At 36.6% G+C, this 26,988-nt stretch overlaps 1 protein-coding gene across 2 annotated transcripts in view; it reads right to left on the reverse strand.

Moving 5' to 3' along the window:
* The window catches only part of GRID2 (glutamate ionotropic receptor delta type subunit 2), a 664,166-nt gene that overhangs the window by 515,371 nt on the left and 121,807 nt on the right, over positions 1–26,988 (reverse strand). For both annotated transcript variants that reach the window (XM_079306473.1, XM_079306474.1), the window contains exon 2: positions 10,452–10,607. In XM_079306473.1, coding sequence (XP_079162599.1) covers positions 10,452–10,607 — 156 coding nt within the window. The remainder of the gene's footprint in view (positions 1–10,451; positions 10,608–26,988) is intronic.

A 26,988-nucleotide genomic window follows, 5' to 3' on the forward strand; every position in this document is an offset into this window, starting at 1 on the left:
TCACTTGTTACAACCACAACTGCTTTTTATATGCAGAAGCCAATTCTTGAGAATTTTGATGCTATAGAACACATCATAACCTGTCAAACTGTTTTTTATGCAACTTTGTGAAGATTCAGAGATAAATTCAAACAAGTCTTACTGATCTAAAGGCTCAGAAGGTTTAAGTGGCACTTTGCATGAATTATGACCAATTATTCTTCCTTCTGACAAAAAACCCAACAAATCTTCACAATAAATTTTAATAATAGAGTTAGGGCATGAGTACTATGCAGAGAAAAAGAAAAAAATAATGTCAGAGAAATTCTCTATGATAGATAGAGAAATATTGAAAAATAAGTATCCTTTATTCTTAAAAAATTGTGACTTGAGTGAGACTCAGAACCAGTCAATAACTGTGCCTGGAGTTTCCCTGGATGCTGACCTTTTGAAATATTAATTCTACAAATAACAAAATTCAATGAAAAAACTTCTCAACTGCAGAATTTCTAGTAACTCTCAACATAATGCTGTTATCTGCTATTGAAAAGTACATTTTTTTTGTATTAAGAATCAATTATTAACAAAGAGTACAAAGATGATTCTTGCTTTCTCAAATATAGGAAAATATTTTTCTCTATAGTTTTTTCCTTGAGTTGTGATTGGTTTTTTAGGGTTTTTTAACATAAAAGCAGAACAATACATCTTTTAATGTCATGTAAACTTAGCCAAGAACATGACTTTTAAAAACACTTTCTTAAGTTAATGTTTTCAGAGTGTTTTTTCACACTCAGTTGTTTCTATTCCAAGTCCAGCTCACTGTGTTTTGCTAACCCAGCTGAGCTAGGTGCTGCTTGCTCCTGTGTTGTATAGCCATCTCTAGTTTCTACTCCATCATGTCTGGAACTCAACCAGTTAAGCACACAAAAGAATATGATTCTGGCTCAGCATTAGATCCACCAATGACAAATTAAGAATGAAAAATACATTTAAAGGCAAGCTAACCAAATTTCTTCATCTATACCATTTTCCCCCCTTTTCCTTACTATCAGAGAATTAGGATTAGCCAAGACCTCAGGAAGAAACTCAAAATTCATGTTTTAAGTAGAACTAATGAGGCTTTTTACAAATGTCTTGACAAATCCCTATTTCACATCACCTCACTCTTCACATCACACCCATTAGAGAGAATATTAACTGTTACAACACAGGAAACTTTTTTTTTTTTTTACACTCCTGGTAAGTCTGAATGGATTTTCTTTTCTCAAAACATTCATCTTCACTGTTCAGGAAACAAAATTTTCATACCCTTTTATTAGAAGGGCAAAAGGCTCTCCTGTTAGGGTGGCTGGTTTTTTCAGTATTTGACAACTAATGATCATTTTTCAGCTCCTGGCATCCAGCATTAGAGCAAGCTGCTCCAACATCTGGCTGCACCTGGAACAAGGAGCTCAACACTCCCTTCCCGTGCCCTTAGCAAGGGCTGGCTATCACAGGGCTTGCCACTGAGCCACAGCTTGCTGCTAAAGACACGTAATATTTCTGAAAAACCAAGTAGCTTCTTGCTGGCTTCCTTCCCTGCACCAGGTCAGGAAGGGACAGGAGGGACACAAATTGTTTACATGTAACAGGAAACTGTGATTTCTGAGATCTCTGGTACTCTGACAACCAAACTCTGTACATCATAGCCCTCTTGTTGTGAAATAGTGTCAAAAAACAAACCTCTGTAGGCTTTTACTTATTGAGCTGTGTTTTGTGGCCTATCTGGAAGCTTCATTGTCATTTCAAACTTTTTCCAGATGTCACAAGGCACAGCCATGACCTGCAACCATACTTTTCTGCTTTCAGCAATACCAGGGGAGCTACAGCTACCTGGCATATTTGGACAACTAGAGGTAAAAGATGTGAAAATGCTGAAAAGATCTACAAGTTTCTGGAGAAAATAAGCCCCTAATGTAAACAAAATAATGAATACCAGCTGCCAAAGAAAATTAAGTCACTGATTTGGGATTGCTTAAGTATATCCCTGCTCAGGAAAGCCTTTAAGCAGGTGCTTAATTTCCACATCAAGTTAAGCCCCATGTGTTAATTCCTTATACCCTTACATAAAGACACCAAGCCCAAACTCCCACTTGTGTGTCAACAGAACATGAAAGGCTCTGCAAGACTCCCATGTCTATTCCAGGCTCAGAGTAAATGCTTTTTAACTACCACCAAGAATACCTGTTTCATCTGCCCTCTGCAAGTGCTGCACTTAGTGGCTGCATCCTTCAGAGTGGCTTGGCTCACTTCAGTATTCTCTCAGACTGCACAATGAAGAATTTCAAGAAATTGGATTTTAAGGAGAAAAGTAAGTTTCAGAAGAGCCTGTAATCACAGCAGCTAAAGGCCCACTGATAGCCAGAAAGAATGAGCATTAAAATCCCACAGCAGGCATCCTTTCAAAAAGATAACATGGAAGGTTATGGCTTTCTGATTTGATTAGTGTTTTAAAAAAAACTCCTGCTAGTTTCAAAATCTGTTCTTGTAAATGCACTATTTTGCCCAAATAATATTTCATAAATTGATATTTAGTTAAAATTACTTGGTAGTGTACAACACAAAGGGTCTAAGTAACAGGAACTAAGCTAAAATATAATTAATTCACCCATCTAAGAGAATGACCTTCATAATTCACTTCAGGCTTCACCTCCAAAGTTGTCATGGCTCATTTCCTCATTACCAAAATTAGATTTTAAAACACTACTGTCCTCCATAAAGTACACTTTGTCTCTGGTAATCCAGAGAAAGAGTGAGAGGAGTACATCTAAAATTATTTGAAGCACACAAATACCCAATTGCCTCATATACAGCCTGGTTTACTTACTAAGAACACAGTGACCAAAGAGCTAACAGGTTACAAAAAAACCAGTTTGCAAATGAAATAAAATGCTTTTGAGAAGAGAATGAAGAAGTGCAAGGAAAGCTCAAAGGGGAGAATTAAATTAAGAAATGAATTAATCAAAATTAATTAGCTCTATTAACTTTTAGACAAGCACTGAAATAGATGCAGCAAATATGGATCTGTAAGGAGTCAACCCATGTTTGTACCCAAACTGTACGGTTAAAAAGGGACCTGGTGACTTGGACTTAATTGATAGAATTTAGCCAGGACAAACCAAAGCAAAATGTCCAATTAACCTTATGAGAGGACTCAGGAGGACTCTGAATAGCAGAAAACAGCTGAATGCAGCAGTTCATTACTTGGTAGTAGCCACAACCTGCTGCAAGCTTGCAGTCTGTGAGGTCTGTCTGGGAATATACATGTCTGCTTGGACAGTGATGATTGATTGCTCTGGTGATTTTAGTGGACACTGTTTCACAAAAAGAGGAGAAGCAAATCCAGATAGGGTGTCCATTACTTATTTAAGGAGATTACTTTAGGGGACTGACAGCTCAGGGGGCTAGTTAAATTATTGGCATATAGGAAGATGAAGTATCTCTCATTTACTTTGTCTCTACGCTTCTGTTTGTTAAAATACCCCCCAAAAAACCCTCCAGGCACAGTGGCTTTAAACGCTTGAACATACTACTGATATTATTTAATCACACCACAATCTGCATAGCTTTCTTAAAAGTAAACCCCTAGCAGTGTGTCAGAGTGCATTAACACAGCAGACTGAAGCTCTGTGCTTAATGTATGAAAACACATATTGGGCACTTGTGAACTGCAAGTGGAAACATATCTATTGCAAAATCAGAAATGATCCAATCTAGACTTGAAGTGTAAGTACTACAGAATAGCAGTCTGTCCAGCTTTTCCTATAACAATGTGATAAAATTCACTCTGCACCTCGCCATCAAAAGGCATCACACTTGTCCAGCATGTATTTATTCATTTATTTGATCCACCTTTTTAAAATGCGTTAGAGGGTAATAGTCTCACAGTCACATGCTTTTCAAGCAACAGTCTGGAGAAGAAATCCTTTCAAGCCTATTAAAATTCCTGCCTATCACTTGAAAGTGGAAAATCTGATAAAAAAATGTCAAAATCTGCCATAAAAATTGAGCCAAACTTTGGCAACCAAAAATGGCAAATGGCTTCAGCATTAGGAAAGCAATTCCTGCTGTTTTTAAGTAATGAGACAGCAGAGGTGGGGGAAGGACCCCAGAGAGGTAACGGGGTAGGTAATGCAAACCCTGAAGCACCAAAGTCCTGGGTTTGATGTGTGGCCCTGCACAAACACCTTGAGCCACAGCAATGCATTTGAATTTGGCTACAGTGCAGCCAAGAGTAGCAGGGGATGTTACCGGGTCTCCTGGCCACCTGAAGAAAAGTGGTTTCCATAGAAACACTAGTATTCTTTCCTTAAACCACAACAAACACATGCAGCATTTATAAAGTGTGCATTCAGTGGGGTTTAGGTGCTACAAGAGCATCTAAAGGATGCCAGGATCTGGCCCTAGCCTGCACTGGAGGCTCCTTCCTCCCCTCTTTGGCTCAGCAATTTGGAAAGCCTACTGCAGAGAAGGCTCTTCAACCACCACGATATCTATAGCTTAATTTCTTACATGGTTTAAAGTATCCCAAAGAAAGTCACTCCTGATAGGCTGATTTTTTAAATTTTGTTTATTTTATTTTATGTAGATTTGGGGCAATTTTTCAGAGCTGAATACAAATGATGTTACTCTTCAAGTATCTGAAAGTCTAGTACAGTTTACAGAGTTTGCTTTCTAACTAGAAACAAAGATAATGGAAACTGTCTTAGAATCAAAGAAAACACTACTACAGAAAGAAGTAGCAACTAGAAAACATTGGGGCTCAAAATCCAAAGGCTGGAAAGTGTTGGAAGCCTTGCAATTACTGCATCAGCTGTACCACTCAGACCTTTCTGAGGATAAATCTGACCTCCTTTTACATCTTCCAGTATGTTGTGCGTAGACTACTTCTGGGCAATGAAAGGTCACAAGAGCTTTGAAATTGCTGCTGAAAATGTGTTAAATGTGCATCCTGCTCATCCTAAACTAAGCTTCTATTACATGTCCATTTTCTAGTTCCATCAGTGCTCACTCCTCCCTTCTTGATCTTCCCCCATACAACCACTGCCTTCCCAACTGTCAGGATGTTATCACCAATGCAGCAGGATCTTTTTCTTAAGCTGCCAACACTTGGAGCCCCTTGGTATGCAGATTGGAGATCTGATTGATTTTGTGGGGTTAGCAAGACTTCAATGAGAACAAAGTCTTTGTAAGGGAGCAGCTTCCTCACCCAGCACCTTGAGAATAGAGCCAAGTGCTGCAACTGCTGGTAAATTATGAGAAAGCACAGAGGACAGTTAGTTCAAAAAATCTTCTATCATACTGTCTGAAGTGCTCATGATAGAAGCAATTTGCAATGGAAAACACTTGCAACAGTTTCTGATTTTACAAAGGGGTTTCATATCATTATTGAAATGCTTCTCCTCCTCTTCTTCCTTGTCTTTTTATAGCTCAGATCATACTTGACTTCTTTTCCTCCTCAGTATATCTTTTCACATCAAAATCCATTTTATCAGGAAATAAAAAAAGCAAATCACAAATGAAATAGAAGGAGCATTGAAGAAGTTCAACCCTGTAAAGGTTGAATCTCAAACTGAACATGTACTGGTTAATAAACAGCACAAGGAAGGCTGAGAAATATCAAGAAATAAGTGACACAAAGTGAAAGGAAGTTTAGCAGTCCATGAAATCTGTGGATTTAAACAGATTTCTACAGTGATCAGAGAAATGGGAAAGGACAATCTTATTACATTCATCTAATCCCAAAGGCCAAAGCAGATGTATCCATCAGGTTGTAATTTCTGACCATAAAACTTTGCTTGAATAAAATCCTGCATGTGACCTTCATACATATTGCTGCCCTACAAACCTCTGCTGCTCTACAGCTGAATCCCATTTAGTTATGACTCACTGCCTTATTTACTTCACTGATCACAATAAGCTTTCAAAAGCCATTACGAAGGCTTGAGTTGGTGTCTGTAAGCATACTCTGGTGACTACCCTGAATGACAAAAAGGTTGGGTTAGAAAAAAAAAAATAAGCCTCACATATATGTGATTGTATTAGGAAAATGTGTCCAAGAAAGTTAATTTCAAACAACATCAGTCAAATCTATTTGTCACATGTTATAGGTAACATGTGGAAGAAAACCTTGGATTACTACAGAATTATTATTCAAGATAAATAAAATGTCACTGTTAAAACAAGAAAAAAAGAGAGAGTTAGGAGAAAGGAGTAAAATTAAAAACAAAACAAACCACCAGGACTAAAAGAATATCTTTGCCCCGAGGTTAAAACATGGCCAATGGATCTCCAAGGACGACACACATCTTTGGCCAAGCTCTGACTACTTTCCAGATGCTGTGGATGCCCCAAGCACTGCAAACTCCTGCAGAGTTTGCTCCATAACTCCCAGTGTGCAAGTGGAAATGGCAGCATGAGGGCTGAGGAAACTCTGCTGCTCAAGGACATGAATCAGCATGAGATCAAGTATTACCTCTGGTCCAAGCTACCAAAGCCACTCCTTCCCTCCACTTGCCACAAAAATGTAAAGGACATCCCACATTTTCTGTCAGCCATTCAGCTACTGTATGGTCATGCTATTAATGATAAATTAAGAACTGGAGGAAACAGCAGGCTCTGAACCATAAAATTAAAGCTTTAATTGTTAGTGTATTGAAGTAAGCACCAGCATAATAAAACTAAGAGAAAGATAAGAGAACAGTGATTTTTCTGACAAACAAGAAAATAAGTGTTGTATTCATTTCAACCAAATTTCCCAGTGAAAGAAAAGAGTTCATTGAAAAGAAAGAGAGAAGCATGTCTTTTATTAAAAAAAAAAAATTACAATTTAAGTATATGTAGAACTCAAACCCTTTTGAAGGCCTGTACCACCCCTATTTAAATACTGCTGAAAATATGAGCCTCACAGGAAAGGAAGTACAGATTATACTAATATATATTATTAGCACCAGTATGGATCTGGACCATAATTCCTTGTTTCATAGTGCTAAATCACTGCCTAGCTACCATGTAATACATGACTATCCCTACTTCTTTCAATATCTATACACAAAGAACACTTAAGTTTCTGCTTTTCCTTTGTGGTACTCAACATGGTCACAGCATAAAAGCCAATCACAATATTCTTCCTCTCTCAATCACACAACCACACAAATATTGTGAGACACCACACAGAAGAGTACTGTAAATATTGTGAAGTGTTTTGTATCAAAGAAAGAACAAAAGAAAGGAAGGAACCTGCCATGTTGGACATTTCCACAAGTGTCACTGGGACAAATCTCAGCAACTGGCTGCAGCTTCCACAAGGGTGTGGGATGAGCCACACTTGCTCTTGGCCCTCTCTGTGGCAAACAGAAAGCAAGACTAATTTTTCTAACTTAAAAACTTTCACCTCCTGTTTCTGTGCACTAGAACATGCCTATAAATGGTCCCTGAGGGCACTTCCAGTGATATTATGGGGCATGTCATTCACAGCTCTTGTAGGATAAAACCACTCAGCTTTGCTATAGTATCATCACCCCAATGAGAGCTGTTCAAGACATGCCTTAAGGTACAAGTGGAAGACATTCAAGGGCACCATAATAATTTATAAAAACAGATTCAGAGGGAAGAACATCGTACTGCAAATCTGACCATCCTCTCAAATTATTTATCTTTACATCTCAAGATCATTATGAAGTGTCTGAGTATTTCTGTTTACATTATTTGAGAGCTACTTGCCAACTTCAATAATAAAGTAAAATAAAAGAAATTATGCAGGTAGTCCATTACTGAGTTATTATAAAAAAAAACTGTACCTAATGTCTTGTTTCATGAGCTCTTTGCTCATGACTTCTTGGTTTTTGAAATTCACAGTCCTAGGCAAATTCTTTATCCTTCTCTATTCACTGAAAAGCGTAGACCTATTTTAAGCTATTATGGATAAAATGTTTTGGATAAGCATTTTACAAAGCATTACAAGTTGGGGGTTTTAAAGATTCTTCTGTATTTATATAATAAGAAAAAATCAAAACCTAAAAACTCCAGATATTGTAGCCTAAAACAAAGCCAACTTCAAGCAGTTTATATAAAGATATTTTTAAAAAGCAAATAGTAAATTTAATGAATAGTATATTTTCTGAACATTTAGGCTCTGCTTAGAAGAGGCCATGGATCACAAACTCAGTGGTGTTGTGATTCCAAGGAAAGGCTCACACTTGCATGAAAAAAAAGCAAGTTTGAGAATACTGAATATCTCTCATGGAAAAATATAATATTTAGTCTTGTCCTAGTATTTCTTTCACAAATAAAAGACCAGAATGGCCTGAGTGATTAAATAAACTTTTTTCCTGGTGTTTAGTACAGTGCATTTTTGCTAAGCATTTGTCCAAGTTATAAACCATGCCAATATGCCACTTTTGCCAATATGAGGCAAAAGTTAGTGTGGTCCCTTTCCCTGAAACTAACATTTTTAAGAACTAGAACTAAGAGCAGGGAATGAGTGATATAGAGATACAGACAAAAGAAAACAGGCAAGAAACTGGTGCAAAAGAATTAAATTATTACACTGGAGCTTCTGCTATTATTCTGTGTAATAATATTGTAACTGCTGTGTGCAGTTATAATAAAACACATAAGTGTGGTAGAATATTTTAGCCAACAAAATGTCACCAATATATACATTCAAAAGATTAAAGCCTTTGTTCCTTACTTGGATTATTCCAAACAAAACACAGGGCCCTTAAAGATAGGGAATACAATATTTCCTAGGCTTGTAGCTGTATTTGACCATGTATTTACAAAAAACAGATTTACTGGAAAACACTGAACTCATCAATATCATAACAGACCTTTCACCCCCCAACAGACAGTAATGAAATTTATGTCAGATCTGCTACATTCACATTTCAAATGTTGACTATACTTTCAACAACGAAAAACACAACTTCTGCATAAAATAATAATTGAATATTGAAATATTGGGTCATTAGCTCTCTTGGAATGTTCTACTTTACTAGGCATTAGTTTCTCTAAGTTACAAATAAGGTAGTTAAAAGACAATTTTGTTAAATAGTTTCCACCTATTTCCACCACAATGATAGAGGAAATTAATTGCTAAGTTTCAGAGTTAATTAATGCTAAGAGCAGAGAATCAGCTAGCATTATCCATCCTGGATTTAAAAAAAAAAAAAAAAAGAGGAAAAATAAAAGCTTAAATACCAACAGTGTAGAAAGCATCCTAAAGAGATTGAACTCATTTTCCCCTGTGAATTCTAAAAGTATCAGATAGTTCCAGTTTCTATGTTGGCCTTTTCAGATTGAAAGAGATGAAATTGATTCTAATTGGAATACTTTCAAAATCACGTCTTTTTCTGCTTCAGCCATATCAAGCACAGACTTCAATGCTTCTCATTATACAGATCTAGCTACTTGTAAAATTTAACAGAACAAAAAATTACCAAATCACTAAATTTTCAAAAATTAAGAACACCATAGGTTAAAAAAAAAAAAAAAAAAAAAAAAAAAAACCACTGTTTTATTAGCATTGCCTTGTTAATAATCCCTTGAAGCCAAACTTTTGACTTAATGAATATCGAAGCAACTAATTGCATATTTTCCTTAAAACTCAAGTGGCAATACAGGAAATCATCAAAATTTAGTTCTGTTGTTCAGAAAAGTTTGGTAATATACTTGCAATAAATAACTTTGGCATCTCAGGCAGAAGTTACTGTTCCAGAAGAGCAAAGAAATAACAAATGCTTAAACCCCAAATTTGAATCCATATTTCAAAAGACTTCTCCCAGCTGTCTTTCCAGAGAACTGCTCAGTCACACCAGTGATTTACTAATCCAGCTCAGAGGGATTTCAAATATTATTTTCTGTTATCATCCTGCCACTATCACAGGAGCCCAAAGCAATGTCGTCATCCCTTGTCCAGTAATTGTGGAATGACACAAAGGACAGGCTGAGAACAAAATCATGTTGGGCACAGACAACTTTGATTCAGGTTCTCTCTAATCCCTCCTTTAAAATATGTAACTTTCCCAGGTGTGTGGGCTGAAAAGGCTATCCATGCAATATCCTATGTTTCCCAACAAATTGCCATTAGTTGCACAAAAATAAACCAAAAAGTAGTAGAAAGTAGTCATCATTTTGACAACTTCAAAACAGCCTGGGAAAGAGGAAAGATGTAGGTAAAGTATTTCTGACTTCTTTACCACATTTCAACAGACCTTACATAGAAAAGAGATAAAAGCTGACTTTGTAGCTGTAAGTCACTAGGACCAACACAAACCAAACAGCTAAATCCAAAATTAAATACACTCTTTGATATTTCATATAAAAAGAAGCCAACAAAAACAACAAATTCCCATAACGATAGGAAACTATCAGGATAATATTTTGAACTCACAGCAGAAACCAACAACAGGAAATCTCTTTAGTTGTCCTACCTTCTTGAACTGCCTGGAAAGGATTGTTGCCATCCACAAATGTCACTGAACAGGTGATTTTCTCCGTTTGTAAGATTTCATCATTCTGGTTGAGATCAGCTACTGCCATTCGAAAAACTTCCTCATCTTTTTTAGCAGATTCATCAAAAATTGCCCCTGTGGAGGAAAGAAAGAAAAAGGACAAAAATCGCATTGTACCGTTCACCTGCAGTATCCCAAAGCATTCATCATAAGCACTTAAGACTTTTTTTTTCTAGAACTTATCCCTTCCTCACTTCTTAAGAGCAGTTTTTTCTATCCAGAGCCCAGAAGTTGCTTCACAATACACAGAATTTTTACATCTTGACATAATTTAACACATATATTAAAGGGCAGCATTGATTCCAGCTAGAAATATCAGAGAAAACCAGTTAGGCATAAAGCAAATTATCTGTATAAGAACATGGCCATGAAATGAGAATTGAATTTCTTCCAAAGGTGCCATTTAATATACTGAATGATTACAGTGGGCTAGGATCTACATTTAACATGTCTGCTGACAATTAAAAAATATAAAATTCAAACAAGGTGAGAATAAGCCTAAAAAGGTGGCAGCACTGAGAAAATGAAGTCGAATTAACACCCACCATCAACAGACAAGTCAGCAGCCAATATAAATTATTTTAGGTGTAATACCTCTAAGGATTTGCAAAACAATTCCAACGAATTGTCTGACTCTTGAAGTCAAAAAGTTAAATTTAAATTTAATGGTTAATTAAAACAAGTTCTGCATTTTTAAATCTCACAGAAAGGGAATGCTCTGCCTATTTCTTCAAAACATGTAAGCAGAACATTTTAAACTGGGAACCAATAAACTCAAGAGTGAGAGTGCCCAACTCTCATTTGGCCAATTCTTCAGGTGCACTGAAAAAACTAGTAGCATCACTTTTAAAATCACTGATTTCTTGTCATTTTACATATGCTTTTGTATGAAGAGATAGCTTCAATTACAGTGTTATAGTCCTATGACAAATGCTAGATTGTTTGAAACCTTAAAATCAAAGTTATTAGATTTTCAAGCACCTTTAAAACTTTTATTTCCAGGCAGTAAATTAGAGAGACAGAAGGGCTGCTTCAAAAGCAGACTTTTGAAAGCTGTGTTTATTTATTCTTGAGTGCCTGCTGTCAATACAGAACTCAGCTAAGGCATTGAATGTCAAGGCAAACAAAGACAATAGAAAACGCTGATCACTGATGACTGCAGGTAAACACCCACAACAAGTGCTGGAAAGAACTGAAAACGATTCATTTAGAAGAAATGGCTACTTTAAGATAAATAAACTTCATACACAGTGTTGGCTGTGTTTTTCCCACTGACCTCTGACACTCCTCTCCCTGCCAGCACCACTCATCCTTCGTGAGCATCATCTCTTCCTACAATCTGACCGCTTTGACTCCAGCATTTTCCCTCCTGAAGCTCCTACCATCTGGAACAGCTGTTCTTTACCTCTCCACCTCATTCACCTGTCATCTCTGTGCAAATCTCAGTTGAAAACATTCATTTCTTTCCCCTTGCCCCCGTTCCATTTCCCTTTGGTTTGTTTAGCCCCATAAAGCAAAGCTGCACATGACCGAGAACACTCTTGGTATGCAAGATGCTGAAAATCCTGTCTTGTCCACAAAATAGCTATTTGTGTATACATGTAGCATTTAAGGGGACAAAAAAACTGTGTCCAAGACATGTCTTAAAGCATGTTTCTATTCTCATGGAACTCAAACTAAACCCACACAGGGTTTCCACCTACACTGGAAATAATGACAGAGTCCTGCAAACATTTGAAGGAGTGATTCTACATGGCTACAAAGTAACAAGAGTAAAATTAAGGGGTAAAAAAACCCTGGAAAATAATTATAGCAATTAGTCAAATTTTATCCCTGTAGAGTAATTCTGCCACAAATGCTATAGTGTGAAGTAGTGAACATACACAGTTTCCATGCACACACACAGGGCACTGTTGACAGTGCAGCAGAACAGCATGGCAAAACCAAGATCTTCCAGCCACAACTGCAGAGTACAGCTTCTTATTCAACAGATAGGAAACACCATCTAAAAGCTGGCATAGTGCCCAAAAGAATCCAGGTCATTTATTGAGTAGAGGGCACAGCAAAGTCCAAGGTAACCAGGTTTCTTTTGCATGTGTCATCATAAAAATACCCTTCAGCACCTTTGCCCTTCCACTGAGCAGCAGAGAGCTGCTGCCAAGATAACCCTGGACTGGTGAATCCATCCAGGTTCTCAACAGATTAACCTTCTTGACAATCTTCTGTCTTTCACACACAGGCATTCCTAATAAACTATATGCTTTTTCTCCAGTTTCTCAGCCTGCCAAACCCTACCTCCAGTAGCACCTGAATGTATAAAGGACTGGGTTAGATCAAACTCCATGCTGTTGTCACAAATGTTGCTCTTTCCCACTGGAGTGGGGAAAAAAAAAAAAAAAAAAAAAAAAAGTTCTAAATATAGTTTGTATGATGCTAAATAGCATAGTTCTAAACACAGTTTGTTCACAGATGTCCATAGTCTGAGCATCCAAGCAGGAATTAGATTGTTTTTCTTTAGAAATTCAGGCCTTATTCATTAGAATATCTAACTTCCCTACACAAAAAGCTTTTAAGATAGAATAAAGATTACTCTGTTCCTTTCAGGAGATGGCAGTGCATAGCAGCACATGCATTATACTTTCAAACAGTGATAAGAGGAATTTTATTCTATAATTGATTCTCAAAATTTAATTTCAGTAGCTATATAAAATTGAAAACGTAAAAAACAAAAGAAAGCCAGGCCACTAATTCCCTGAATTATTTAAAAACTGTTACTACTCTTATACATAAATAATTGTATGTCTGATTCAGTTGTTTTTCATGTGTCTATATATCTCTCTATATTCCAGATGGAGGTGGAAGAGAGATTATTTTTGCTTGTTTCCTAAAAGAAAAGCCACTTAAATGAAAAGATGGAAGAGTTTGTTTGGATAGTGCTAACATCGCTGGAATGTTTTCCTTTCTCATTTTCCTTCTCCTCATTTCAGGAATTATCCTCTAGTTTACAGGACTGATCTTTCTCAGGTGAAAGAGGTGTATCAAAAACTCTTACATCTAGCTCCATATGCAACTTAAGGTTAACTTAAGCCTTATGTATGAGGTACGACATTTTCTTGCCAAGACCTGAAGTTTTATGTGCATTCTTCAAAATATTGTCATTCACCCAAGGCAAACATCAGAAATGAACAAATAAAGAGTATCAGACTTGAAAATTACTTCCCTAGTGAGATCTAAATGCTCTCTCATTTCTTCATGTAGAGCTGGAAATGAGAGAACTGGATGACTACAAACTTACTTGGAGTACATGTCTAGAATGAACCCTTTTGGCCATAAGAAAAGTTGTTACAGAAAGTAGTAACAGTTGAGGAAGAAAAGAAAATTATTTCCATAGATCTTGTAGGGCACTTGCTCTCTAGAAAAATGATTCAACAATACTATTTACAAAGAAAGGAAGTCTTCAAAATGATAGAGAAATAATGCTGTTCCTTTCTCTTCCAGGCCTGCTGCTCGTCTCAGCTGGAAGTGGCCTGACACTAAACATGTCATTTCTAACTATGCTCGAGGAGCATCCCCATGATTGCATCAGGAGCTGGCATGCTGACACAGCAACTACTCTGCACCAGTTTCCCCCTCCTGTTTTATTAGCATGTCATTACCTCTAGCATTATTTCAGGATCTGGATGAGGACAGCACAAATATAATTCTCTCCTAGCTTTTAAAAAACCCTCAGCACATCGATAATGTCGTGTAGCTTAGCAGAGAATTCTTTGCATTTAACTGTCTCATTTGCACTCAGCCATGCCACCAGAAATTTGTCATTTTAAGTTTATATAGAACAAGTCAGAGAAATGCTCAATAAGTTCAGATACCAATAACATCATTAGAATGGCTTCCAAAAGATCCCTTGTCCTACTGGCCCACACACAAAATATAATCCAAATTAGATATTATCAGTTATTTCCAGAGTGATTTGAGCAATCGTGTGCAATCAATCCAGAAAACAAAAATGTGAGAAATGTGTCATGATGAAACAAGAAGAGATTTAAACCATTGTTCATCTTTCTATCAACTAAGAAAGGACAAAGTCCACTGCTTGAAGTATTCTCAAGTGCTATAATTTTATTACAAATGAAAGTATGGCATCTCTGGACTTCAGTGCCCCATATTAGTCTCAGAAAATTAAGTACCTTATTTCGAAGGGCACATGGATTAAATGCCATTGTGAATTGAGGTCACAGTTCAATTTCAGCACGTGTTTGATTTTCACCTTCTAACATTGCACACAGCCACTCTCACCAACAAAAGTCATATATGCTTTGCCCAGTAATTTACTAGTTCATTCCAGGAATGTCTGGAGAAAAAAGGAAGAAAATGGTAAAGTCTATATAGAAACTTTTTGAGCTACTATCTCATGCTCTCAGCAGCTCCTGATTGTATGACAATTTTTTGTGCCACTGATAGTGCCAACTATTTTCCAGTGTCTGAATTCAATTCCACTGTGTTTTCTCAACTGCTGCTATTGAATTATTATTCTGAATGAGAAACTTAACACTGCTGCTGGGAGAAGGATGGCCATGCTGTTAATGCTCAGAACTGGAAGCTGAGAGCTCTGACTTTTCATGGCAGATCTAATCTGAAATGTCCTTCAGATCTATGAGCTCACTGCCTCAGGTCCAGCTCCCCAATATCAAATTAGGTTAGAAAACATTAATTTCTAAAGGTCTAAGACTGGTATTTGAGATCCTCAGATACATTGCAGAACCCAATCTCAGGTTATTTCTAGGCCATTTGAATGCCTGGCTGGGAGAATCTATATCAAATCTATTCATTTTTAACTACAGTGGCATATGCCTAGGTATACTGCAGACTGTCATGTCTGATTTACTGAATATATGCATGCAGTATTAGTAGACCAATTATAATGGTATTATGGTCAACAACAAGAGGGATTGCAGGAGTTTTGCAGCAATGTAGGAATTTAGGAAGTCACAAGACCTTGCCTTGTGCATGCAGTTCCCATTATCATGGTATTCAGCATGCACTCATACAATTGAACCCTAAATTTAATTGTGACACATTTAGAGCTGCTGTTAAGCTTCTCTATTGACCAATAGGCAGCTGAGTACGTGCAATCACATCTTGATTTTGTCAGTGAAGGGAGAACAGCACACTTTCCCTTTGCCTTTTAAGTTGACTAAGTTTCAGAACCAGCACAGCAAGCTTAATTTTATCATTGCAGCATTAAGGCAGCTGAACTCCTCCACCTCCTGCACCAGGAGGGAGCTCCCAGCAGACGTGCCCTGAGCCACCAGGCACGTCAGGCTGTGTCTGCCAAGCACAGCACAGGTCCTGGGGGAGCACACTGCCCCACCTGGGGCCAGCAAGGGGCTTTGCTCAGGGCACAGCCAGTCCTGCGTTCTGGAATCAGCAGCCTCCTGTGCCTGCTCCCCAGAGATCCCTGCCCTGCACCACAGGGATCTCAACAGAGTGCATCTAGGTCAAGCTGAAATTTTTGAAAACACTACTTGTTTGTTCATTTTAATTTTTCAAGGCTTTCACAGCTCCCATGATGATGTTAAAAGAGACAGCAGGGTAGGCTGAGGAGCACCTGCACCATCTCCTTCTGCAAAGGATGTAATCCCTCCATGCCCACCAAACTGTAAAGGCAAGATTTGTCTTTCTACTTTAAGTACTTCTTATTTTAACAAGCACAGTAAAGACATTAAGCAATACATTAGCACATACTTTCCACTATTTATCATCAGATTTATGAAAGAAAATTAAATCAATCAGCTTAAGAGAATGCATTTGCCAACACTAAACCTACATATATGTATGGAAATTCTACTTGTTACTTTTAGCAGCACAGATGAGACCAGGAAAACTTCCCTACAGTTTCTTGATTACCCCGGACACAAGACTGATCAACTAAGAGAAACATCAGGCCCACTGTCTTTTTGGTTTTTTTTTGGTAAAAGTCTGCTTCTGATAGAGAAGATATTTTCCCAGATCATTAGAAATCCCTGAGATCAATGGCACTGGGTGACCATACATGACATATGCCTGCACATAGACTGCTGCCATCTCCAGAATGCATTCCTTAAATAACAACAACTATGTCCATTTTTAATGTAATGGGGGGAAAAGGCAGCAGCAAAATTATTAAATACAGGGTCAACACCTAAGCAAAATACTTGGGAGGAGGGAAAACAAAACACCCCAAAACAAATTCCCCACATTATTTTCTAGGGAATCCACCCTCCCTCTGAATCTTGCTCTCTAGTAATGTACAGTTTATATAGATAAACCAGATTGCAGAACTAGAGTTAATAAGAGAAACCCTCATAGTTGAGCACAACAATTAAATCTGGAATTAAAGAGGTGGACTGGAGAGTGAATGTTTTCCCTGTTCACATCAAAGTTTAGCTAATGCTTTTTGAATGTACAAACCTAAGTTTAGGTATATGTATAGTCTCTCATAAGTTACATCTGGAAACCAGACTGCTGAGTTTTATACAGTGCTTCCAACTTCATGTGGCACCACTTACAAAACCACAGCAAAAGATACCTCTGCTCCCTCTGGAAGCTACACCATAAAAACACACAGTCCATTTCTGTTCCTTTTGTAAGCACTTAACCCATTCTCAGATCAGCTATATGGCTGGAATATCACAGAAGTGATAAAGCAACTCTTTCCCTTTCCTGTTTTCATTTTCTGACTTGAAATATTTGAAACAGAGACAAACAAAGACTTTTACAGGTGTCTCAGTGTGGCAAACAGCTAGAGGCAAAGTCTGTTTGAAATACACAAAGTCAGAAAAGTGCAGTTGTCATCTAAATACAGAAAAGACTCTCAATTTTTCTGCCAAAACATGGTTGTGTTTTAATGTCCCAATCTCAAGCAAAACAACCAATACTGTTCTACTTGGCTTTGAAAACTGTTATTTGTTTTAAATTCTTTGACTTCAGGAGGATATCCACTGTATTACACTTCTCCTTTTTGTTCTCTCTAGAGTATACCAACCCAGCTTTGGAAGAATGGTGATTTGACAGGTTGACAAATTAAATGAAGACTCCACTTTTTAAGCATTTCTGAACAGCTTTACAGGCAGTAAGAGACAATGTTTCAGGTACTGTAGGTCAAACCCATAAGTTATAAGGTGATATTGAATTTCTAGGTAAGGTGGGACACAAGCCTGAAGGTATAGAATCAATTGTTTTTGCACTGCCTTAATTTAATTTTAATATGATTGGAGGCAGTCTGGGGTCAGTTCATCTACACACAAAAGGTGCTGGAGTTTTGTGATGCTCAGGAAATTTTGAAAACTACAGCTACGACAGTTTGCAATACCAGAATGCACACTGGATATTTTTTTTCCATTTAATTCTACAACAAAATTGTGTATACACATCGGTGTCATTGGGAGTTATGTTCACATTTGGAAAGAACAGACTCCAAGATCTTTTTCTCCTTATTTACACTGTCTGTCAGGCACATATGCACAAGCATGAACTCCGTCCAATCACCATTGAATTATTTTAAGCTCATCCTGACAGATATTTCTAATTGTTCTCAAGCTCCAAACCATCATTTTACACTTATATTTAATGTAGCAAATGGTACAATTTGTCAAAATCATCTGCTGAATCTTGTTAATCTCATTTAAAAAACAGCTGTCATTTGCCAATCCCTCTTTCTGATGTGTTATTGTTGGCTACCAAATACAAGAAAAAGGAACACAGAGGGAGAGGAGGGCAAAACCTTGTGATCCAAGAAATGCACTTCATAGGATATCATGAATTAGAAGGGACCCACAAGGATCAGAGTTCAACTCCCAGCCTGGTACAGACCAGCCCCACTCACACCATGAGCCATCTATTCTGATACCTTTTTTTCATATGCAACATATAATCAATGACACCTTGAAAGGCAATCCTAGAAAATCTCCAGGTAAGTAATAAAGTCCCCTCTCAATTGCTCAACACTCTCATTAGCTTAAGGGGTCCTCAAATCAAAAAGGAGCATAAAAACTACTATATCAAAGAAATAACAATTGACATACACCTTGTTTTTCTTTTTAAGAGCTAACTAATTGATTGCACAAATTGCAGAGCCACAAAGAATTTGTTCCTGCAGATTGAAAAGTGCTGCACAAGCACCTGTTGGAGCATTGGAGACTGCTAACTACTTTTGTAAATGCAGCAGGGCACAATATCATCATCATATAAACAATACATTTTATACACAATGTACCTTTCACAGCATAAGAATTAAGATATCTTCTGTGCACTGTTCCACTCTTAAACTTGATGTGGTGATTAAGTACAGTGATAATATCTTCACATTCATTATGCAACAAATGAGCTGATAATAATGAGAAGCTTTTCATGTTTTCTATCATATCCTAACTATCAAGTTAGGGTCTAGCTGTGAAAAGCATCTGGTTTGGTAGATAGACTTGCCATATTATTAATGCCCCATACAGAAAGTTAATGTGATGATCATAAATTTACTGAGTATCTACATTTTTGAAAAAAGAATAATTAGAAAAAAACCGATATAATCTATTTTCAGAGCTTGTTAAAATCCTGGTTTCAAACCAGAGAAAACACTGATTCAATGCACTATTTCATAATTTTTGTTAGCTTCTACTTGTTAATGGAAGAATCTCTCACAAAATGCCAACAAGGACGACTTCAAGAGTTCTTAAGCATTTTTCATTGCCCACTGACTTCCACGCCCATGCTTGTTGCTCTGTGTTTCCAAGATTTGAAAGAAATTAATGCTTTAAAATTAGACTGCTAGGTAGAGATGGAGAGAAGACTGCTGCCAAACCACTTCTTTATGACATGAGGCAGCTGCAGCACCTCACTTGTGTAGCAGCTGAACTTGGTGGAGAATGAGACTCCCAATATGCTGGAGATGTTGTTAAAACACTGACATATGCCTGTGTACACACACAGATATGAAAGTGCAAAGACTGGAGCATGAGGCTTTCCTGCAGGGCATTTTTCTGTTTTTCCCTTGCTATTTCACTTGGAAATTTCACAAGCCGTTTGTTGCAGGCAGTTTAATAATTTCATGGATTACAGAAGCCTGGCTTACAACACTGAGATACAGGTGTTGACACTAAAGATTGCCATTGGGAGGGTACTACAGGAATAAGAGACTATTTCTTGAGTAGCACACAATATATAAATTCAGTCTCCTATTGCCTCTAAAAAAATAAACAGTGTTGAGTCATCATGCTGCAGACTCACAGAATGGTTTGGGCTGGAAGGGACTTTCAAAGACCATGGGCACAGACACTTCTAACCTGACCATGTTGTTAAAACCTCCATCCAAGCCAACCTTGAATATATCTAATGATGGAGCATGCACAACTTCTCTGGGTATCTCTGGTTATATATTGCTGAATATATTGCTTTAAAAAATCTGATACAATATGCAGTGATATGAATGCCATGGTTAAGAATTAAATAACATAGGGAAGAAGGCAGTAATGAGAAATGGTTTTATGAGCCCTAATGAATATGCAGACTCTGAAAATAATCCTTTTCTTAAACAGCTTTTCTATTCTGGTGTAGGAGAGACATTCAGACAATTTACACACAAACATTGTATTTCAGTGAAAATGGGAGCAACCAAACAAATTAGACCATTTTCTTGTAAGACAGGACTGTCTTGTAGAGGGCAATTTATATTCAATATGAAAATTAACATATGCAACTTCTTTCACTCTTATTTCACGAAGAGTAACAAATCTGGAAGCAATCTGTTTCCAATTTCAACACAAAGACCACATCCAAAATTGCCCCAAGAAATAGCCACTTTCCAAAGAATGGTACAAATACCCTGTTTCTACAAACATGGTTCTCAGTACTGATTTTTACTTTACATGTTTACTTTATATATTTACTTGTCAGGACAGATTTTGCTGAACTAGTGTTAATCCCTTTAATTATATCTTTTTATTATATTTTATAATTTTGGCAAAAGGACAGCCCACATGGCTCTGAAAATTTCTTTGCAAGTATTCAAGACTATGGGCTCAAAGTGTCTTCATGATTGAGGATGTTGAATCCTTAAATTCTTTGTCACTTTCTAAAGATGTTTCCATATCTTTGTCCTTTGATAGAATACTTTCTACTTTTTCAACTCATCATATACATGATGATTCTCAGAAAATATCTTTTCTACAATCTGAAAAAAAAATTCAAAAATTTCACCCAATAAATTATTGTAATGATGCTTCCTTTTTAGAACATGCAAAATGAGAAGTGGAGAATAAGAAAAGGTTAAGGTCATCCTGTATGAGACACATTAGAATCCAACCCAAAAGTCCTGCTTTAAATTTCTTCAAATCTCTGCTGCAGTTTATGCTCACTGTTTGTTTTAATAACCCTAAAGTTCTTCAGAAATACAAAGCTCTGTGAAAATTCACTGTCATATGAAATGCCTGTGAATGTGCATTTGTCAAAGCCTCACTGCAAGTCAATTAAAAGCCCAAATTATGCTAAAGAGTAGTTTCCAAACTGCTATAAAGGTGTGTACATTTTTAAAAATGAAGACAGAGTTTCTGATTTTAAGACAGAAACTGTGAAAAATGAAGAAAAGGGGTTTCTTCCATTGCCTTCTGCAATGCCAGCCTCCAGGCCTACAGCTGGAATAAACTTGAAACTCCCCAAGATCACAAATACTTTTAAGGAACTAACAGTGGCATTAGATTTTTTATTGAGACTTAGAACTATGAGTTTGGTTTAAGCTATCACCTGTCAAGAACAACTTATAAAAAGCCATATGCAAGTGAATAATTACTTTCCCATTTTAGAGATTAAGCAATATTAAACAGATGTGGAGTGACTTGTTCAGACACTCCGTAATTAGTTGCCTGTCAAAATTAGAAGAATCTAATAAAAACCTGATTATTCAAAGTACCTATCTTTATTTCTATCATTTAACACATATAATCTTGGAACACTGATATTAAAATAACAGTAAGTATGCTAGTATTATTATAGCTCCCACTTTATCTGAAAATTTAATTGGAAAAAGATTTAGTTTGCACTTTTTTAGAGATTTTTAGGAGGAGAGGTTGTAGGTTTTGGTGTGTGTTCTTGATTAGGAATTTTATTGCCTTTTTTAACTGGAGCAGCTCTAACTGAAGATGGCAAAAACATGTTTAATGCCTTCTAAATCACTAACTTGAACAAACTTGAAGTCAAGTAACTTAGGCAAAGGTTTTCTTTTAAATTTTAAGGCCTATTTGACATCAGGGAAAAAAAACAAAGTAAGAAAATAAAATAAAAATTTAAAAAGAAAAAAAAAAAGCTAAAACCCAACACACCACCAAACAAACAAAAAAAAACAAGAAAAAATTGTGTTATTAACCATATTCAAATTTGAACATCCAAGACTTGGACATGAATGAAAAAACTCCAGAATTGATACTTGGGGAAATGTCATACTTGTTCTTGTGGCTGCAGGATTTCTACTGATCAAGTATGTGAGGAGCTCAAAGTGACAGGAGTATTTTTACAGCTACCAGTTGTAGGCAACAGAGCATTTTGAGAACATTTTTTTATTTCTTTACAAAAGGGGTAAAAAAAGCAAGAAACATTCCACTCCAATAAAAAATAAAAAATGTTCTCTCTAACAAAACATTAACATAATCTGAAATAACTCCAGCTATTAACTTTCTGGGAAGCAAGACCAAGGTTTTGTTTTCCTCTAGTCAGCAGAATGTTATCTGTAAACAATCTTTTTTTCTGTCATGAGTAATAAACACCTAATTAATAAATAGGGAAACCCAAGAAAGAAGAAGAACCTTCCTTCCATTCCTGTCATAGGAACAATTTCACTATCAGCAATTCTCCCAGCTCACTAGTTCACAAAAAATAGTTCTTAAGACCTATTTCTGTGACTTTGAGAAAACAACCCTAGTAGTACTGCAATATGAATATTAAAGAAAATCAGGAAATTATTTTACAAAGTTGAAGGACATGTTAGAATCTAAATTCTGCCCACCTTGGCATTTAAATACTTGAGTAGATACATTCAGTTTGGTTTTTCCAGTCACTTCAGCCTTAATCAAGTCCTTTTATGGTTTGAGAAAAGATGAAGAAACTTAGCATTGACTTTGCCTACAGGCCTGTCACATGACCAGACATAAAGCTTTAAAATTTGTCTACAGGTTTTGAATCTCATTCTTATTGTACCACTTAATTATCACAGGATCATTTTAATTAGTTACTACTGTATTATTACCAATTAGTTCAGAATACTTTGAGTATATTGTGGCACGTTTTATCTGGGACAATGTGTAATTAATTTGTCAAATTACTCCAGAAGACTACACCAGAATTCTACCTAATATAAATGCTTTGCACTTATAACTCCTGATATTCAAATTCCTAACCAGGGGAAAAAACCCTGTAAAATTAAACACTGATACAGGAATTCCCCAGCAGACTGTGCCAAACACAACTTGTTTCTTAAAAGATTTTTTTTTTTTTAATCTCTCTCGTTGGCCTCTTTCCAAGCAAGAAGAGGATATCTAAATATTCTCTATTTAATAGTAATGGAAAAGGCATTCCTAGGAATTAGATCTCAGCTGCAGGCATGACTCCTAATCCTGCATTTTTAAAAGCAAGTACAACTTTACTGAGGTCATGATTTTCCATGCTAGATCATCACTGTGCAATAATTTACTCTTTATAACAAGGTGGAGCTAATGCAAAATAAAATTTCTTAGAAAGAGAACTGCACTGCCCAGGATTTAAGAATTATGTACACGTTGCACGATAACAGAGCATGTATACTTAACTGGCCCTTAATAAAGGGTAAAAGTAGTTTAAAAAAATGGGACCTCAACAGATATTCACATCCAAATGTCCTCTTCCCTATCCTCTATTCCAGACAAAATGCAATTCAAGTCTGCGTTCACATATGCAGCTCTAAAATTAAACTGTAGGTAGCAATCCACATTTTCATGAACAAAATTCAGCTTCTTTCCACTTGAGGGGAAAACTTTCAATCCTCAAAACCAGTTAAATATTCTACAAAGAAAAAGTATTATTCATCCAGCTTGACAGGGGAACCAAGAGGTATTTTCCTGATTCTGGGATTTTAGAGGATTTTCTTTTAGTATTACCCTTTCGGCCTCTAGTCATCCCAGTGAAACATCTCCTGATGGTTCCCTTTACAGGTTGAAGAAAAATAAGCCTTGAAAAGCATCTTACCACTCATACATAAGCATTTCCACTTTTCTATGTTTTTGGGGTTTTTTTTCACCACATACAGATAACATAATTTTCCTCTTTGGGCTTAGAATAGAATGCCAAAAAAAGATTTCTAGAAGCAGAAGGTAAAATTTACATCAGACATTACCCTATCCACATTTCTCTTCCTATCCCTCCTTCACTTTCATGAGCTGTGGATCAATAAACTTTGCAGCAGATGTATTTATAGCACTGGTAAAGATGCTTTTACTGTCCAGAAAATAACTCAAATACCAGGATGCTGCAGTGGTGGCTGGGACATTTTCATGGGACATGGTTTAAACTCCTGAGAAGGAATGAAAATGAGCAGCCATCTTGAGCACTCTTAACAAGTTCTTTGACAATGTCCTAGAATACAAGAGGTAATATCAGGAGGATTCCTTATTGATTAATTATTATTCCTTATGCCATAATGGAACACATTCCACTGTGTTTCATAAGTAAGGGAATTCACCCCTCTTCCTCCTGTAAAGAATTCAGGGCTGTATATCCCTTAGGACTTCCAGACTACACTTCCCTGCTTCCCTTAACTCAGGATAGAGCCAGGTTTGATGACATCTTTGTCATCAGCTATGTTTACAGAAGGATGATATATTCTGGCTGAAGTTACAGATTTCTCTTTATGTCAGAACAAGCAAACAAAACACACATATGCAGTCACTTCTGTGTTTCAGATCTAAGCTCCACTGGCACATACAAGTCTGGTGCCTGGGTAACTTCTTGACCTGTTTGCTACATAAAGCTACTCCACCTTATATAAAATGCCTTTGGAATAATTACCTGTCTTAGAACACTGCAGTTTCTGTTTCTGCCTATATACAGATAAAGGGGAAGATGACTGTTACTCAAGCTTGAAGATACATGACTTATCATATTCCACTTCTCTAGTTGCTTTTTAAAAAAATCCCTCAATACTATCTCATAGAAGGTGGAAGTCCCCTTCCCTAGCCATATAGGGAATATAAAAAAAACATCACTCTAAAAGGTCACATTGTTATATTTGAAGTCTGCAGTAAGCCATCTTGTATTACATGAAATTCATGGAACCTTGGATTAAAAAATGAAAATTCATATAACTAACTCACAGAAGGGGAACACTGTATAGAATTATCATCTCATGCATACACACTCTAAAACAAAGTGAAGAGGCAAAAGAATATGGTTTCCCAAAGACAAATGGCAGGTCACATGTCTTAAGCCAAGGCAGAGCCTTCTAGAAATGTAATAAAAATTGGTCAGGTAGAAGTCATTTGGGCTTTATAAGCTCTATCCTGGAGTGCATAAGGATGACAAGGCTAATGAAGACTAACTATTCTAATTCTTCAGTGGTAGCATACATAGTCCATTATGTATGAATCTATGTCTCAAGTTTCATTTTTCAGAGATGATTATAGACCCAAAGGACAAAGACTCAAAAGTAAAAATGCATCACATCCCAAAAAGCCTTGTGGAGTCAGTTCTGCTTTTTAAAATAAACACTTATGTTAGTGAGTCATTATAAAACCTTACGATTGACACCTAAGTTTCCACAAATAAAATCTTCCAACTTCCCCTTCCATATGACTGCAGAAGGGTTTACCATATTACAAAAATAGATTTGCATATTACTTGCCTTTTTTTTCACATATTCATTTTATAAAAAGTTACTTTATTCTCAGAAATATGTAGGAGAGTTAGAATTCCAGAGAAATAAATCCTTGAATTCACATTAGGAATTGGGGAAAATTATATACAGTAAGGTCTTCAAATAATGATTAAACAGCCATAAATCACTGCTTAAATGCAAAAAGGAAACTATTTTCTAATGAACTCCCACCAGATTATTTTTTCCTAAGAAAACAGCAATAAATTGCTATCCATGCATCTTTCATCAAGAGCACCAGCATTTTGCAGTTGTGTTTCCAAAATATTTGAAGAACCAATTGCAATTTGCAACTGTACTCTAAGTAATAAATAAATATTTTTTTAAGTATCTCCTTGGCTGCTTCCAAAGGCTTTTCACTATCAAATAGTGTGGTAAGGTTTTAGCAACCACATCAAAATTTTGGTATCAACTTCTGGATGTAAAAGGGGAGAAGGACCAAGTGTGAATGCCTTGATGTTGGCTCTACTGCAAAGCATGTAAATACCAGATTACCTTTAGACACTGAAAATAGTATCTGTGTTTAAAAAAAAAAAAATACTATTTCATTAAGAGCCTGTAAAGCATTTTGGTTTTTTTTTTTTTTTTTTTTTTTTTTTTTTTTTTAAAGCTGCAAGCTGAAAAGCAATCATGATAATCACTGCAGAGAGGCTAACCTACCTTTCACCTACTTGCACTGTTTATGTACTGAAAAAGTCTGTGCAGGGATATAATCAACTGCTTCTTTGAGAAAGTAGAACTAATTTTCAGAAAGATTATTTGTGGCACATTTCCAGAGAAAACAAAAACTCTGTGGGTTTCAGGAAGAGCTTGACACTTGCCCCATATTCTTCAATAGATTTTCAATGCATACAGGACTGCTCAATATTTCTGCACAGCTCAAGCTCATATCATCATCCTAAAAAAAAAAAAAAATTCAAAAAGAGATTCTAACCAAGCACTGCAAACCCAGTGCTGGTAGGACATGGAAATAAAACAGACAAAATGTTTCAATCAGCCATGGTGAACCAATGCTAAGAGCAGCTCTTACTCCAGGGAGCAACAACTCATCAGAAGGTACAGACAAAAACCCTTCACCCTTCAGGTATTCTCATATGTCCTTCAATTTAGGTTACATTATGAATGACCTGAATATATTGTTATGTATATATTTGATTGTATAGTGAATATGTTTTCTTGCAAATTCTACAAACAAAAAATCAGTGTACAAAGAGCAGCTCTATAAAATGCAGGAGTGGTTTTAGAAAAACAGGCATGGATTTGCAGGGGGGATTGGAGGCATTATCCAGGCAATCCGAAGTGGCCAGAGTCATCTTGCAACAGAATGCTATTGTGCCACTGGAATACTGAAGTACTGCAATATAGAGTATTTGGGGGTTCACTTTTTAGATGCAATTTTCAAGCCATCCCTCTTGCCATACTAAAGGGCTTGCAAGGTCACCAAATCGTGGCCTGAGATCGGACTTAAAGGAAAACATGGCACAAGGCTGCATTTCAGCAGCAAGGTAAACATGTTCTTGAATGGCAGCTGAT

The sequence above is a fragment of the Erithacus rubecula genome, assembly GCF_903797595.1.
Source record: "Erithacus rubecula genome assembly, chromosome: 5".
NCBI classification, from domain to species: Eukaryota; Metazoa; Chordata; class Aves; order Passeriformes; family Muscicapidae; genus Erithacus; species Erithacus rubecula.